This window comes from Neofelis nebulosa, chromosome 2 (genome assembly GCF_028018385.1).
Source record: "Neofelis nebulosa isolate mNeoNeb1 chromosome 2, mNeoNeb1.pri, whole genome shotgun sequence".
Classification (NCBI taxonomy): Eukaryota; Metazoa; Chordata; class Mammalia; order Carnivora; family Felidae; genus Neofelis; species Neofelis nebulosa.
The window spans coordinates 195,527,475-195,543,085 of record NC_080783.1 but is presented as its reverse complement, the minus strand read 5'-3'; the positions used below and the strand labels follow the sequence as shown (position 1 = coordinate 195,543,085).

At 47.8% G+C, this 15,611-nt stretch overlaps 4 protein-coding genes across 20 annotated transcripts in view; 1 reads left to right on the top strand and 3 right to left on the bottom strand.

Annotated features, from left to right (window-relative positions):
- The window catches only part of GJB3 (gap junction protein beta 3), a 215,587-nt gene that overhangs the window by 194,289 nt on the left and 5,687 nt on the right, over positions 1 to 15,611 (top strand). The gene's annotated exons all lie outside the window — the stretch shown is intronic.
- On the bottom strand, positions 3,048 to 4,055 carry LOC131491251 (platelet-activating factor receptor-like). Its single transcript, XM_058693907.1, has one exon. The coding sequence runs from the start codon at positions 4,053 to 4,055 to the stop codon at positions 3,048 to 3,050; it is 1,008 nt and encodes a 335-aa protein (XP_058549890.1).
- On the bottom strand, positions 8,118 to 11,349 carry TMEM35B (transmembrane protein 35B). Of its 7 annotated transcripts, XR_009258254.1 has the most exons (5): positions 11,191 to 11,345; positions 9,584 to 9,764; positions 9,427 to 9,481; positions 8,948 to 9,129; positions 8,560 to 8,671 (listed from the first exon to the last, which is right to left on the bottom strand). XR_009258254.1 is itself a non-coding variant. In XM_058718141.1 (4 exons), exons 1-3 carry the CDS (start codon positions 11,296 to 11,298, stop codon positions 9,432 to 9,434), a joined length of 339 nt encoding a protein of 112 aa, XP_058574124.1. In that variant the 5' UTR covers positions 11,299 to 11,343; the 3' UTR covers positions 8,118 to 8,671; positions 9,427 to 9,431. The 7 variants fall into 7 exon arrangements, 3 of the variants coding, with proteins under 3 accessions (XP_058574124.1, XP_058574122.1, XP_058574123.1); XR_009258257.1 differs by lacking the exons at positions 8,948 to 9,129; positions 11,191 to 11,345 and adding an exon at positions 11,034 to 11,048 and having other exon boundaries at positions 8,118 to 8,671; XR_009258256.1 differs by lacking the exons at positions 8,948 to 9,129; positions 11,191 to 11,345 and adding an exon at positions 10,732 to 11,027 and having other exon boundaries at positions 8,118 to 8,671.
- ZMYM6 (zinc finger MYM-type containing 6) overlaps positions 12,224 to 15,611 on the bottom strand; it is a 43,442-nt gene continuing 40,054 nt past the window's right edge. For 8 of the 9 annotated variants that reach the window (XM_058718117.1, XM_058718116.1, XM_058718118.1 and 5 more), the window contains one exon: positions 12,224 to 14,675. In XM_058718117.1, the coding sequence (XP_058574100.1) occupies positions 12,844 to 14,675 (1,832 nt within the window). In that variant the 3' untranslated portion in view covers positions 12,224 to 12,843. The remainder of the gene's footprint in view (positions 14,676 to 15,611) is intronic. The other variant, XM_058718121.1, reaches the window with a different exon arrangement.

Sequence of the window (15,611 nt, the reverse complement as noted above, 5' to 3'; positions counted from 1 at the left end):
TTTGGAAGAAGTAAGGGGATCAAGAATCCAGAAGGACTGACGGTACAAAGCAGACTGTTCTCTCTCATCCCTTGAGCTCTTTGCCTCCTGGTCCACACCCCAGGTTCCAGTCTCTTGAGTCAACACGGAGGAAAGCAGGTGATTCTCACACACTGTAACTCTAGACAGAGGCTTTCTTTCCACCAGGTCTGACCTCCCAGAGGCAATCAAATCTCAAGTTATTTTTCCCCAGGTCAGACACAGAAGACTAAGTTAGACATTTCCCAAAGGAAACTGACTACTTTACTACAGGAAAAGTCACATTAAAAGCAAGATAGTACAAGACCATGGGGATGGACAAGGCCATAGGGAATAATGTTTTTATCTGGACAGAAACAAATTCGGCCTTAGGAGACTCAGCTGGCCCTAATATGGACACCAGATCATTTCTCAATGACCCAGCCTTGCATGGCCCCGAGGCTGAGCAATTCATTCCACCAGAGCAAGTAAATTCATGATGTGGGCCTTGGCCTGAGATGCTGGTCCTCAATGCATGGGATAAACCAGCCTAATCCCCAAAGAAGGAGAGAGAGCTAAAAATTATTGTGGACCTACCGATGTGCAGTTGGGGTCTCATTTGTGCTTTTGTTTAATTCCTCCAAAAAGCAAGATAGGCTAAGATTTGGCTGGTGTGAGGTCTTAGGTGACAACTTTTCCTTCCCACTCCCACCCCCACCAGGTTTCAAATAAACACTGAGGATACTGAGCACCCCTCTAGGAAAAAGACAAAAAATAACCATGCCCATAGTGGTAATGCAAACAAGAGTCCAGATTCAAGAAAGGGCAGGTGACAATACCCAGACCTGGTAAGGGTGTGATAAAACAGGGACCATCACATACTGTTGAGTGTCTAATTGGTGCAGCATTTTTGAAGGCAATTTGGTGATGTAATTAAACAATTTAAGTGCACACACGTACTCCTTGACAAAGCAATTTCATTGCCAGGAATTTAGTCTACAGATTTTACAAGTATGCAAAGATTTGTGAACAAGGACATTCATTTATTACAGTAAACAAGGAAAACAAATGCCCATCAATGGTGGACCCATTGAGTAAAATAAATACCCTGCATCTATCAAAAAGAATGAGGTAGATGTACAAGAAACAATTATTATGAAAAGATATAAAGAGATGTACAAGATTATTAAATGAGAAAAGAAATTGCAGGAGAGCCTTGTAATCTTATCCTATTTGTGGGTTTTTAAAGACTATTAACTATACATATATTTGTACTGGAATAGAAAACATACAGAAAGATACACACAAGAAAAAGTGAACAGTGGCTACCACTACGGGACCTTTACTTTCTATTTCACATTTTTCTCTACTGCTTTGAATTTATTTTCAAACATGTATTACTTTTAAAATATAAAAGAGGGGTCCCCAGGTGGCTCAGTTGGTTAAGCACCCAATTCTTGATCTCGGCTCAGATCATGATCTCGCCATTCGTGAGACTGGGCCCTGTGTCAGGCTCTGCGCTGACAGCATGGAGCCTGCTTGGGATTCTCTCTCTCCCTCGCTCTCTGCCCATCCCCCACACGCGTGCTAGCTCTCTTTCTCAAAATAAATGAACATTGAAAACTAAAATAAAATTTAAAAGAAAAAAGGAGGAAAAAGGGACCAATGAAAGGTAACTTATCAAATGTCATCATTAGAAAGCGAATTCAGAAATAAGACCTGAAGGTCAGTGAGACCTGGTGGCTGACTGGGGGACCCTTCCTGACCCAGCTGACTGGGCAACATGAACATGCTGCTCTCACTCCTAAGTTCTAACTCCTTGAGACCCAAGCACTCTTGCCGTGGGGCCTCCTGCAACATGGCTGAAGAGAGGGAGTGGCTCTCTTCCCCAACTGAAGCCAATTTCTGAGTCATCAAGGCATATAAAGGGAAAGCACTGGTGGCTAGTGACATTGGCAGGGATTTGCACCCAGTGACAGAGTCCCAGCTCAGCTGAAGCAGAAGGCAGCAATTCTGGCAGATCCCCATCCCAGCTAATAGCAGGATAGATCTCCAGCTTGGTTACCACCAAGTCTTGGCACAGGAGTCTTGGCACAGTGGAGGTGATGGCAGAATTGCAGGTATCCAGCAACAGCAAAAGGAAGCAATCATCAAGACTGAGTCAAGAATAAACCTGGGTAATATGAGCTTGGAGAATCCCAGAAAAACTTGAGGAAAATCTACCTATCTGGAATGTCTGAGCATTTTAAGTTAAGAATACCCAGGGTTCATTCATTCATCTTATATACTGAGGTCTTACTGTGTTCAAGACACAGTAGCAAGCACAGGGGATACAGCAATGAATAAGGTAAACACAGAATTTATTAAGTTGAATTGGATGAAAATACAATTGCCAATATTCAACCTTTTTGGATCTACAAAAATGGCACCTTCCTATGGATCAACGTAAATACATTCTGGCAAGAGAAAAGAAAAGATGAATTTCCTAATTAATTGCTTGATTACAATTGTGAAAATAGCTACAAAGGGACAATCAGATTTAACACAATTGTGTGTGTGTGTGTGTGTGTGTGTGTGTGCGCGCGCGCGCGTATGTGTGCGCGCACACGTTGCTGGTCAAGAAGGGCTTCTCTATAAAGAGTTACTTTTAAAGAGGTGAGGATGAAGAGGAATTAACTTAGTGAAGGAGAGAGAGGGATATCATTCCTGGCCAAGCCAGGCGCAAAGGCCTCGAAGGGAAGGAAATTGGTCTGTTCCAGGGACTGAGATGGTGAGTGAACCCACGGAGAGGGGCGGAGGCGGTAGAGGCTGAGGTGGGGATAACAGGATGCTGAGACGGACACGGGAGCCAGATCACGGCATAATCCAAAACACTGCAACGTCTAGAGAACATTCAGGCAACAAAGGCTGTTCATTCCCCCTTGTAACCAGCGAGCCCCGCACTCTACAGCGAGGCGGCCAATGGGAATCGAGTCCTTCCGAGGGCTTCCTTCACCCAGTGCGCCAAGCGCAGGGTGGCAGTGGTGACGCAGGCGGGGAAGGCCCGGGCCTCAGGGGGAGGAGGCCAGGGAGGTCGCGTGTGCACCGGGCGCCCTCACCCCAAGGCGGCAGCCCAGCGTCCAGCAGTCCTGGCGGAAGCGGCGCACCGAGAAGCAGTAGATGAGCGGGTCCAGGCAGCTGTTGAGGCTCAGCAGCGCCAGGCTGAGGGTGTGCAGGACGTCGAGCGTGGAGGCGGCGCGGCACCCGCCGCCGTCGCTGCCCGCGGCTCCCTCCCGCCCGGCCACCCAGGGAGCCAGCAGCAGGTGGTAGGGCGCCAGGCAGAGGGCGAAGACCAGCAGGAGCCCCAGCACCATGGTCCTGGCCGCGCGCCGGTGCGGGCCGGCGGGGGCCGGGCCGGGGCCCGAGGGGGCCGCGAGCGCCCGCGCCAGGCTCACGTAGGCCGCGAGCACCAGCAGGAAGGCGGCGGCGAAGAAGGCCACGGTGGCGTAGGCCAGGCCGGCGCGCGCCCAGCCGTGCTCCAGGCAGCGAGCGGCACCGCCCGGGCCCGGGCGCAGCGCGTGCGGCGCGGCCAACGAGGGCGCGGCGCAGGCCAGGCCGGCCAGCCAGGCGGCGGCGCAGGCGGCGCGCGCTGGGCCCCGGCGGCGCAGCGCGAGGCGGCCGGCCGCCCTGGGCCGGGGCCCGCGCACCGAGCCGCAGCGGCACACGCTGATGAGCGCGGCGAAGGCCACGGCCGCGTAGGTGGCCACGTAGTAGGCCGCGCCGGCCGCGCGGCAGGCGGCCTCCGGGAAGGGCCAGTGGGCCGGGCCCAGGTAGTAGGTGAGCCACAGCGGCAGCGTGAGCGTGAAGAGCACATCGGCCAGGGCCAGGTTGAGAAGGTAGAGCCGCAGGGCCTGGCCCAGGCGCCTGCCGCTGCGGACGAACACCGCCAGGGCGGCCACGTTGGCCGGCAGCCCCAGGCCCAGCGCCAGGGCGTAGGCAGTGGGCACCACGATGAAGCGAGCAGGGTCGTCCCAGGGGCTGCAGCCGCCGACACCCGGGTCCCCAACACTGCCGTTCATCTCGGACCTTGCACCGGGGAGAGGAAGAGAGGTCACTGTGGAGGCTAGCCACAGAAGGCCTCCGTACCACCTCCCCCCCCCCCCACCCCCGCCACCCCCGCCACCCCGTCTCCTCTAACTCAGCCCCTGCTGGGAGGGGACACTAAGGAGCAGGGAAGTTCGTGTGGGAGAGAGTGAGGACTGAGCTGAGCCAGCACCCCTGAGGATGGAGCACAGGGGGTGGACTCCAGAATCCCTTGAAGTACAACGGGCTTGCTGACAAGCTGCAGGAAACGAGGAAGACACAGGAGTCTCAGATAGCTTGGAAATTTCCAACCTTGGTGACTGAGAGGGTGGAAGTGCCGCCCCTCACAGATGGAGTATGGTTCAGATATGTGGAGGCACCGGCACGTGCTTAAGCCCGAGCAAGGCTGAGCCAACAGGGAGTTCTGGAGAAACCAGAATATAGAGTCCTTCCCAGAAAAAGCGCAGTCCTCCCTCCTCCACATACTATGGACGAACAGGCTTATGATGCAGTGACCCTGAGGACAGTCCCATGCATAGTGACCTTGGACTTGCCTTAATGAAGGTCCACTCCCCGCTTGCCTGTAGCCCGGGGGGCAGGGCTGAAAAACGGTTCAAAACTCTCAGGCTTTCCAGCCTGGTTCCTTCCCCTCACCTTTTGACCACAAAGAAGTCCTGGGTCTGCTCAAAATTTTGGCCAGCAAAGCAAAACAGAGCACAGGCCCAGGAATCAGGCAGGTTCTAGATACACACATTTATTTGCCATGTGACCTTGGGCAAATTACTCCACTTCACTGAGCCAATCTTTCTCTGCTGTAAAACGGAGATTAAGATACCTACCTCACAGTGTTGTTGGGAGAACTATGAGAAAACATAAGTAAAACTCTGAGCGCTGTGGCTGACACTGGGGAGACACGCCAGAACCATTAGCTCCTTTCCCTCCAGGCAGCACACAGATGAATGTGTATACCACCCACACAGGCACCCCAAGCAAACAAAACAACACAGAGACATCTGGGCGTATTCCTCTTCTCTCTCCAGGGGGGTAAGTGCAGAAGCCCATGTCCTGTTCCTATTTTTGGCATAGTCACCCCCCTAGGGTGTCCCAAAACTCAGTTCCTCCAATACCAAAATTTGTATTTCTGCCTCTGCACCCCTCAGGCTGCAATCCTTTCTGGGGCCCTGAGTGGAATGTCTTCTCCCCTCCCTCTCCACTCTGTCCACTGTTGGCTCTAGCCCCCAAGTGCCCCACCCAGAACCTCTCCCTGCCGTCCCTCCAGGTGGTTCCTGTCTTACCTCTTGCTGTTAAAGCTGCTGCAGCAATCTCTAGGGCCCTAGGGGGCCTGGCTTTAAGGAGCTGAGACAGAGCAGAATCCACTCCCACCCCCACATCTCAGACCCTCCCATCAACCCACTAATCCCAGGACGCCACGTGAAGAATGGGCCAACAGCTGGAGGGGCTGGGGCTCACGTGTGGCAGCTATAAGCTGGGTTTGTGGGGTGCGGCCAGGGCCGCAAGGGAAGGGAGCATCTTTGAGGGCAAGGGGGCACAGAGAGGGAGATAGAAAAGTAAAAGTAAAGCCTTGCAGCTGAATGTCATGGTACTGACCTGACCAAGGTTCAGGGTGCGGTTTGAGGGGGGCACATATCCTGAAGCCTGGCTTCTCCTTGGGCCAAGGAGGCACTGCTGGAACTCAAGATACTCCTGCTGCTGTCAATCCCAACTGCTCCACACCAGCTGGCCAACCCACTCCTCCAGCACCCTGCCTTTCCCACAGCTGCTAGGTGGGCCCTACAGCCGAGCTGGGGGCCCTGTAGCTGCTAATCAGCTTACAGGCCAAGCTGTGGTAAACAGGAGCCCTCAGTCTAATGCCAGCTGTGAGAGGTTTTACTCAAAGTCCAGGCTGGAGACAGGCTGACTGTCGCATCCCGGAAGGAGTAGAGATGGTAAGAGGCCAGGATCCTAGGGGCTCCAGGTCCTATGTTTATGGCCTTCAAAATGTTCATGCAGAGGGGGAATTCTGGAAACAAGGCAGATTTAATCACATTGGGCAGATTATCTCCTCTACCCTGTTGAAGGGAGCAGGGGTGCTATGCATGCCCACTTTCAACTTTTGACAGCCGGTGCAGTGCAAAGTGTGGGTTCTGGAGTTCATCAGGCCCTAATGAATCTCAGATCTGTCACATGGGCACTTAAGCTTTCTGACCACATCTTCCCATCTATAGAACAAACTAATAACAAAAGCTATTTAATGATAGCATTTACTGAGCACTTATTATGTGCCAGGCACTACTGTAAGCACTTTCTCACTAAATCCTCACAGCAACTCTATGAAGTATTTACCATTATTACCCATATTTTGCAAAGAAGCTAGTAAGTGGTGGGTACCATTGCCCACCTCTTCCCTTTCTTTGCTGACCAGGGTGGCTAAATCTTAACTAGTCTAAGTCCATCATAGGAATTCCTTTCTCCTTACGAATGGGTGGTCTAGGTATAGAGATGGGACTAATTCTGGCCAATGGGATGTGAGGGGAAATCTGGGGGTCTTCCAAGAGAGTTTTCCTGTCCCTTTTCACCTTTGGATGTTATGTGCAAATGTGCCGTCTGGAGCTGCTGCAACTATTTTGCAATGCTGAGGGCAGGAGCCAATAAGTTGAAAGCAGCAGAGCAGGAAGTTGAAAGAACATCAGTCTTTGAGGTCATTGCAAAGCAGCCAAATTACCCAACACAGAAACTGAAAGTATGTTATCGCTGGACCTCTGTCAAAGAAAAGGATTCCTGATTGTTTCGACATTCTATGTAGTGAATGTATACTACTGCATTAAAAAAAATTTTTTTTAACATTTATTTATTATTGAGAGACAGAGACAGAGCATGAGCACGGGAGGGGCAAAGAAGGGGGAGACACAGATTCTGAGGCAGGCTCCAGGCTCTGAGCTGTTAGCACAGAGCCTGACATGGGGTTTGAACTCACAAACCACGAGATCATGACCTGAGCCAAAGTCGGACATTAACCGACTAAGCCACCCAGGTGCTGTAATATACTACTCCATTTTTTACGTCTATTTACATATACTACTTTTAGATGTACCAGTGTGTGTCATACATACACATACACACACACACACACAATAGAGATTGCATCACTGTGCTTTCAGACACAAGAGGAAAAGACCTAAGGGTGCCAACTTGCTTGAGGTTCCCTGCTAGTCAGTGTCAGGGCAGAAATTACCACTGTGTAGTAAAGATGAAATGGACGAATGTACACAGACAACTTTCATTCCTATGGGCTCCCAAAAGCCATTGTCCCTACCCCCAAAGTAATCTGTCGACTGGTGGCTATGGCAGTTGCATAAATAAGCTCTTTTCCTCTCTTCCATTATGGGAGGCATATCACTTTCCAAAAGGCCCCCCCAGAGGTGAAGACAGTTGGTGATGTGATAGTAGGGACTCTAACGTGGCCACTTTCCCTCAGTAATTGTCCATACACACACACACCCTTCTGATTCCCTGGGACCTCTGGGATTCATCCCCAGCTTCCAGCATTGCTTTACCATGCAGCATCCCTTGAGTTGGCTGTCCTCTGCTTCCATGTAGATATCCAAGGAGCACTGCACTAAGTACCTACCTCGCCACCAAAGGCTGCAGTTTCAGATCCTGTAAAACAATGATCCAATGCCCATCTTTGTTAGCTCCGCAGATCTAAAGTGCACAAAGTAAAAGAATGGGAGGGGATATCTCACGCGACTGGGAAGCACACGGGCAGAGGCAGGTACTTAGACTCTGCCATAGCCAAGATGTAAATTTTAAGTATGTAATACCAATGCTTTAAATGTGCGGGTCTTTTGAAGCAGCACCCTCACTTCGAGGGAAAGACAGTAAGTATGCAAAGGTGATTTACTGTGAAGTTTACAATAGCAAAAAACTAGGGACAATCTAAATGTTCCTTAGTGGGGGCTTGGATAAATATATTACAGTACATCCTCACAACGGAATACTATACAGCCATTAACATCAATGAGGTAAAACAGACACGGAATGAATGGTGTTACAGTATGTTAGTTTTAAAAGACATTTAATAAAGTAATTTATATTGCCTCATTTTCATTAAAAACATCTGTACAAAGGCATAGTAAGAGTTGAGGTACAGTTATTAAAAAGGAGTGGATAGTGGTTATTTTTGGTGCATTAAATTTTGAGGGGATTTAAATTGCTTTTCTGTTTTCTATTTCCACATTACATGAGGAATGACAGTATGTGCAACACGTGCTCCTCAAAAGAGAGCAGTGAATGTCTCAGAGAGAAAGCAGGGTCAGGTAGAGAAGATGTCTACTTCAACACTGAACAGCCCTGGATGCACTGGTAAGAAGGTGGCAGACGCTGCGTTCCACCATGCTCCTGCCGTGATAGTGATGTGGCATGAAGAGAAAAAAGGACTCCCAGGACTCCTTGAACGCACTTGCAAGAGTCTTCTTCCTAGTGGGTCTGACCACCTTCTTAGTTTGGACTCAGAGCTGGCAGATATCCAGCAGCAGCAGGAGCCCCAGGCAGATGATTGCTGGGATGTAAGTGTTCGGTGACTCTTTCAGAGATGCCAGAGTGAAGATAGCTCCTGGAATGGAAAGTGAGGTCCCTGAGGCCCCCTGCCCCTCTCCAGCTGAAGCCTTCCCATTCAACACCTCCCAACCACACCCACACAGAGCCTGAGCTAGCTGCTCTCATCTCTCTGGCCTCCCAAACAGAACCAGGAATCAGAAGCCTCTTAAACTAATGTAGCCCCTCTCAGAGGGTGAGAAAGAAACAGGAGCAATCTAGCCAAATAGCGCAGGGAGGTAGGTAGGTGGGCATCTGGGAACAACTTCTAATCCTTCCCCTTTCTTAATCCTACCGGAGGGAAGGTGGAGGTATGAGAAAGATCTGAAAATGAGGGAAGCCCCAGAGATGGAAAGCAAGTCCGGGGGGGAGGGGTGGCAGTGGTGGCAGCAATGGTGACACAAGGCCAGGGGATCCAGAAGAGTCTGAAGACGTCTGATCTTTGAAGCAGCAGCTGTCTTGGTACATCAGCAGGTCCTGTGGGCAGAGCTGCTACGAGGGGGTGCTCTACAACTGCCTGTCACAGGGAAATTCTCTGCTTTTCTGGGGGCCCTGGCTTCCTTGCTCTCTATTCCCACCTGCCAGACACATAACCCCACCGGCAGCTGCAATTCCATCCCCTCCTCTCTAGGGTAGGGTTTAGGAGAGAGCAGTAGGGACTTTGAGATTATATACATCCATACAATGGGAATACCCTGCAGCCAGCTGAACTGATGAGGTAGGAAGTATGTCTGACAAAGAATCACGTTCTAGTATATTAAGTTTTAAAAGCACCTGTCCTAGTCCAAAGGCCATGGAAAATAGAGTACAGCAGGGAGGGCTCCTGGTTCTAGAAAAAAAGGAAAGGAGGCAACAGTAAAGGGAACAGCCAGATCTTCCATGATCCTCTGCCAGAAGCCCCAATTTCCCCAGCCCAGTTGCACCCCCTTACCCATCATGAGCAGGGTCAAAAGCAAGTTACTGATCTCTTGCAGCATCGGTGGGCCCAGGACCAGCAGCAGCCCAGCCAGCAGTTCCAGCCAGCCCACAGCCTCTTGATAGCCCATGGGATCTGGCTGATAGCCGAACACCTTCAACGGGAACACCTCAGCAAACTGCACAAACAGGGCTTTCTAGGGGCAGCAGGGAATGTCTGTCAGCCACACTCAACAAGGATCCACTGCCTGGGCACTCCACAGGGACATTCTGGGCCTGCGCCCTCAACCCCTCCCCACTCCCCCCCCCCCGCCCCCCCCAAACAAAGGAGCTACTATTCTAGGTCAGGTCCAGGGTTGAGGTCAGTCTGGAGAGGGGAGGGCCTCCCTGGGGAGGTAGGGGGGAGCTGAGCTTTGGAATCAGGAAACAGGCTTTACCCTCCAAGAAGGGCTGGATGGTGTGGTGCAGAGATGGACTGATTTTCTCAACAGACTCTCACCAGATTACAACCCAGCCCCAAATTCCAAGACCAGGAAGCTAGGCTTGCCAACTTTAGGAATGTCACAGCTTCTCTTTCTTTCTGCCTGACCTGCTTTCCCCTGATGACACTATGCTGGAAATATTGGGAGGTGGGGGTGAGGATGGAAGGGTAGACGGTTGAGGTTGCTCATTCAACGGATTCCACTATGAATATGGTATGCTGGGCCTGGATCCCATTGCAGTAGACACAAGATTAGTTAAGGAGGCTCAAAGAGACTCATTGTGCTGAGTTAGGCTCCGTGACAACTTCAGCCTCAGGCTGACTACCTTTTCCTGCATCGCCCCCCACCCCCACTTCAGCTCTACCTCCCCTACTGTCAGCAGCAAGGAAGAAACTCTAAGCCGGCTGGCTCTGGGGAGGTATGTACTTCCGCAAACAATCCACCACCCTAAACCAGGGAGGAAGGGCAGACCCAGGCCTGGGAGACGGAGGCTGGCAGGGGTCTCCAAGTCAGGCTTATTTGAAGGGCTGGGGAATTGGTGAGCATAAGGGCACAAAAGCTTCCCGACTCTGGACCTAGCCGGAAGGTGGAAGAACTTGTAGACTTCCCTCTCAAGCTGCCCGGGAAGGGTTCTTTGGATTCTGAGTTAGGGGAGCCTCTAGATTGACTCCTGCTTCCTGACCTGCCGTGTAACCTTTAGCAGACACACTTCACCTTCAGGGCGAGTTTCCTAGCCCACCAAGCAGTAATTCATAAACCCATCCTCATGAACCTCCCAAGAACGCAAACAGGAGAAGGAGGAGAAAGGGGCAGGGAGGGTTCTGGGTCCCCCTTCCATTCCATCTTCTTCCCCCCGGGGTCCCGGCGCATTCCTCCTCCAGCCCTAGGTTTGCCCGGGGCTCCCAGTGCTCAGCTGGAAGATGTGCCCCTTCCGTCTAGGCAAGAGCCAGAGGACTCGGAGGAGCACCCCGGGAGAGCGCCTACGTCTCAGTCTAGCACTGTCTCGCCGGAAGGCAGGCGGGTCCGCGGGGCACCGGCGCGGGCAGGCGGGCCGGTCACCGCGGAGGGGGGGGAGGGGGGCGGGTAACGGCCGCGTCCTCAGTACCCGCCGCCGCGTGGCCGCCCACATCCCGCTGCTCACCATCTGCTCGGACGCTGGTGCCGAGATCTGCCCCGAGAGCTTGGCCGCCCCCGTGAGCGCGAAGAAGCCACCCAGCAGGACGCGCAGAGCGGCGAGCCCGAGCGCCATGGCCGCGCAGGTCCTCCGGGAGGGAAGGAAAGGGAAAGGAAGGGGAGGAGAGGAGAGGCCCCGCCGAAACCCTCCCCCTGCCGCCCGCTCGGTTCCTCCCTCCCCAGGGCCACCAGAAGACCGGCGCCAGAACCTCCCGCTCCCCGCCCCCCACCCCGAGGCTGTTGCCACCCTCTTTTCTGGCCCCCACCTGTTGCGAGGGGAGACGGCCTTCGGGAGGGGCATCCCCATCTCTCAGATGGGGGCGCTGAAGCCCAGTGGCTCAACTGACCGCACGAGCCCCTTTGAATTCAAGGGGCGTCTCTTGTCTCCCAACCAGTATGGCTGAGTAGAGTCAGACTCCAGGAGTAACCATCTACACGTGCCTCGCAGAAGACTGGGGTTTCCTTCCAGCCTGAGCCACCCTAGCTTTGGGATCTGAGCTGCCACCTAACCTCCTCGGGCCTCACTATTTGCATCTGTAAAAGCGATTAAGCCTGTTCTCCTTAAGAACAGGCCTAGCACAAAGTCTGGCACCTGTAAGAGCTCAAACGTTATTTGTAAATTAGTAAATTATGAAATCATTAATAATAAATCGGTAACAAGTAATTATAAATTGTTTTCTTTGTGTAAAATATATTTTTCCTCCAATTCCTCTCAGTTGAAATTAAAATATGAAAAGTGTTTGAAAATTCAGACACTTGGCAGCATAGGTAAAGAGAGACTTCCACTAACAAAACCCTACAGGCCACTCGTGGTCCATCTGCTATAACCTGGAAATCAGTCTAGACCTTGATGGACAAACTGTGGGCCAAATTTAGTCAGCGGTTTTTTTCCACTGGTTCCCCCTTCTTCTTCCCCAGCTAACAATGTTTTACATTTTTTAATGATAAAAAAAATTTTAAGGCAGCTTTCATGACACATGAAAATTATATGAAATTCTTAGTTCAATGTTCATAAAGTTTTATTGAAACACAGCCACACTCATTTGTCTGTGTATTGCCTACAGCTGCTTTTGTGCTGCAAACCCAAAATTGACTAGTTGCCACCACATGGCCTGCCAAACCTAAAGTATTCACTATCTGGCCTTTTATGGGAAAAGTTTGCCAAGCCCTGGTCTAGAGCGCCACAGAAACCCCTACTCTCCTGCAGCTTCTATTTCTGATCAGCCAAGCTGCTTAGATCTTTGTTTTCTACCTACCCACAACCTGCTGGGGTGGGTGGCTGCCTGGCTGAAGACTGCAATGTCCCATGTGCTTCTAAAGGCCAAGGAGATTAACATCCAGGTGTGCTGATACATTACAAACAGGCTTTTTGTGACCATTTTTGTCCCTAATCCAGATGATCCAATCAATCAATCAAATAGCTAAATTCTCTGCCTTGGACTATTAAAATTATAATATATAACTAGGTATAAATGCACAATTATTCCTCAACAAAAAGAAAAATTATTAAAACATATAATCACTGAAAACACATATCCACATTAGGAAATTATATTTTAGGATATTTATACAAAATTTAACACAAAATTATAGACTTTGATCATTAGCAATACCCATCTTACTATTCTTTCTCCTTTACTAATTTTTCTATCCTTGGAATTAAAGATGTGACTGCAAGTCTTAGAGCAGGACCAGAAACCAACAGATTTCTTTGTCTTGACTCAGTCAAAGCGGAAAATGTAGCATCACATAAATAAACAGTTGAAAAGGGCAATAAAAACTTCATTGCCTTTTCATGGAGTTCTGGGTAATTTGTCTTTACATTTATCCAAAACTGAGTCACAGACATTGATTTAAATACTGACTGTAATTCCAAATCTGAAGATAGCTGTACTAGTTTTTCTTCTTCGAAGTCCATGAGATTACTATCTTTGGGATTCATAAAAGGATTAATTATCCACAAATTTCCTGAACGCAAGTCTTCTTCTGGTGGGTAACAGTCATTGAACATTTGACAAAGTCCTTCCAGGTGCTCAAAAATAATGCTTGCAATGCCTCTCATATTTAAGTCTGATGAGTTTACGAATTCGGAAAATGAAGGGAACATGTCATAATCATTCTCTTGTGTGCGCTTCAACCACATTTTTAACTTTTCCTTAAGTATATCCATTTTATTATACAAATTGAAGAGGGTAGTCATAGTTCCTCGGAGACTTAAGTTGAGTTCATTTATAAGTGAAAAAATATCTGATAAATAGGCCAGCTTTGCAACCCATTCCTCATCAAGAAAATACTTGGCCAAATCTGAATGCTTCTGGTTTAAAAAAATTTCAATTTCATGTCGTAATTCAAATAATCTTGTTAAAATTCTCCCTCTCGAAATCCAACGTACTTCAGCATGAAGGGGTAGATTCACATGCTCAGGCCCCATTTCTTCACACAAAATCGTTAACATTCGTGAATTTGATGCATTGCTCTTTATAAAACTTAAAATTTGTGCTGACTGCAAAAGAATTTTATGTAAGCATGGAGACAACTTTTCTGCTGCTAAATGCTCACGGTGAATAAAACAGTGTGTAAATGCCACTGTATTCGTGGCGATTTCTTGAATTTTTGCCCTTAAACCAGAACACCTGCCAGTCATGCTTGCAGCCCCATCTGTACAGAGACCAACACAGTGTTTCCAATTCAGAGACTTACTATCAATATATTTATTTATTAGTTCAAATATTTCAAAACCAGTTATTTGAGAAGGCATTTCAATGCAACATAGTAATTCTTCTTTTATATCACTGCAATCATAATCAATGAAACGAATATAGCACAAAAGAAGGGTGATATTTGAGATTTCTGATGATTCATCTACCTGAAGGGCAAACCACTTTGACTTTCTGACTTTTTGAATCAGCTGATCTTCAATGTCTGCAGACAACTCATCAATCCTGTGTCCAATCGTGTTATTAGAAAGAGGAATGGTTTTCATTTTGTCTCCAGCACTTGAACCCAAAACTTCTGAACACATTTCCACTAAATATGGTTTAATTAATTCTTCGGCAATGGAGAATGGCTTCTTGCTGGCAGCAATTTGGAAAGCAATTAAATAAGAAGCTTTCACAAGTGACTTTTCAACTAGTAAACACTTTTTTAAAGAACTATTCTGACATTCCATTTCAAGAGATTTTTGTTCAAAAAAATCTACTGGTTTGTTTTCTAATTCTGAATGTTTTGTCTTCAGATGATGAGAAAGATTTGCTGGCTTCATGTTTTCAGTGGATAAGATTTCTCCACAAATGACACATTGTGGCCTTGGTGAACTTTCTTTTGATCCTGGACAGATAATAAAACCAACTTTTAAATATTCCGCATCATAAGTCTGGAAAAAACCTATTCTTTTTTTCTTTGCAGGTGGAGAATCAAGTTCCGCATCATTTTTCTCATTAGGCATAGGTAAATCTGAATGAAATATTTGAATCACTGTTATTTTTCAAGAAGAAATAAGCAATAGTCTTTATGTTTTCCCCCACACATTTAAAATATCTTTTTTTAGTATTTATATTTGTCAAAAGAATACACTAAAGTTGAAACAGAAACCACAGAACTTTCATGGTGCCATTAAAAACAGAATTTCTCCTTGCCCAAAACTTGGCCACTGACTAGAGCAAAACTATAGGCTGCGGGACGTGAACTAACAATGCTATATATATATATATAGCATATATATATATATATATATATATATATGCTATATATAGATATAGATATAGATATAGATATAGATATAGATAGATCTATATATATATATAGATAGATAGATCTATCTATATCTATATCTATATTCAACATATATATAGCATATATATATATATATCTATATCTATATATATATTCAACAGATTGCCGGAATTAGGGCTGAAGTCCACAGGATGCATCCAGTTAAGAATAAATTAATTTACTTTTTTAAATTTCAGAAAAAAGAAAACAAATGTTTAAAAAGTTAACATTTGGTGAATCTAGCTGTAGAATATATTAATGTTCATTGTGCCATATTTTCAATCATTCTGAACTTTGAAATTTCTCCAAATTACAGTTGAAGGGAAAAAAAGGGTTAATTAGTAGTTTTAATACCCAATGTCAATGAGGGTAAAGAGAAATGGGTGTTCTCAAACACTGATGTAATTTTTCAGTTTTGCAACACATATCAAAAAGCCTTAAAAATCTATGATAGCTTTTGAATCTGAAATTCTACTACTTAGGATTTATTCTAAAGACCTAATTAGACAAGTGAACAAAGATTCATTTACACAACTTAACTCAATACTGTTTACAATATTAAGCAACTAAAAGCGATCCAAGTGTCAATGTTAGGGGGATGGATAGGTACATACATTG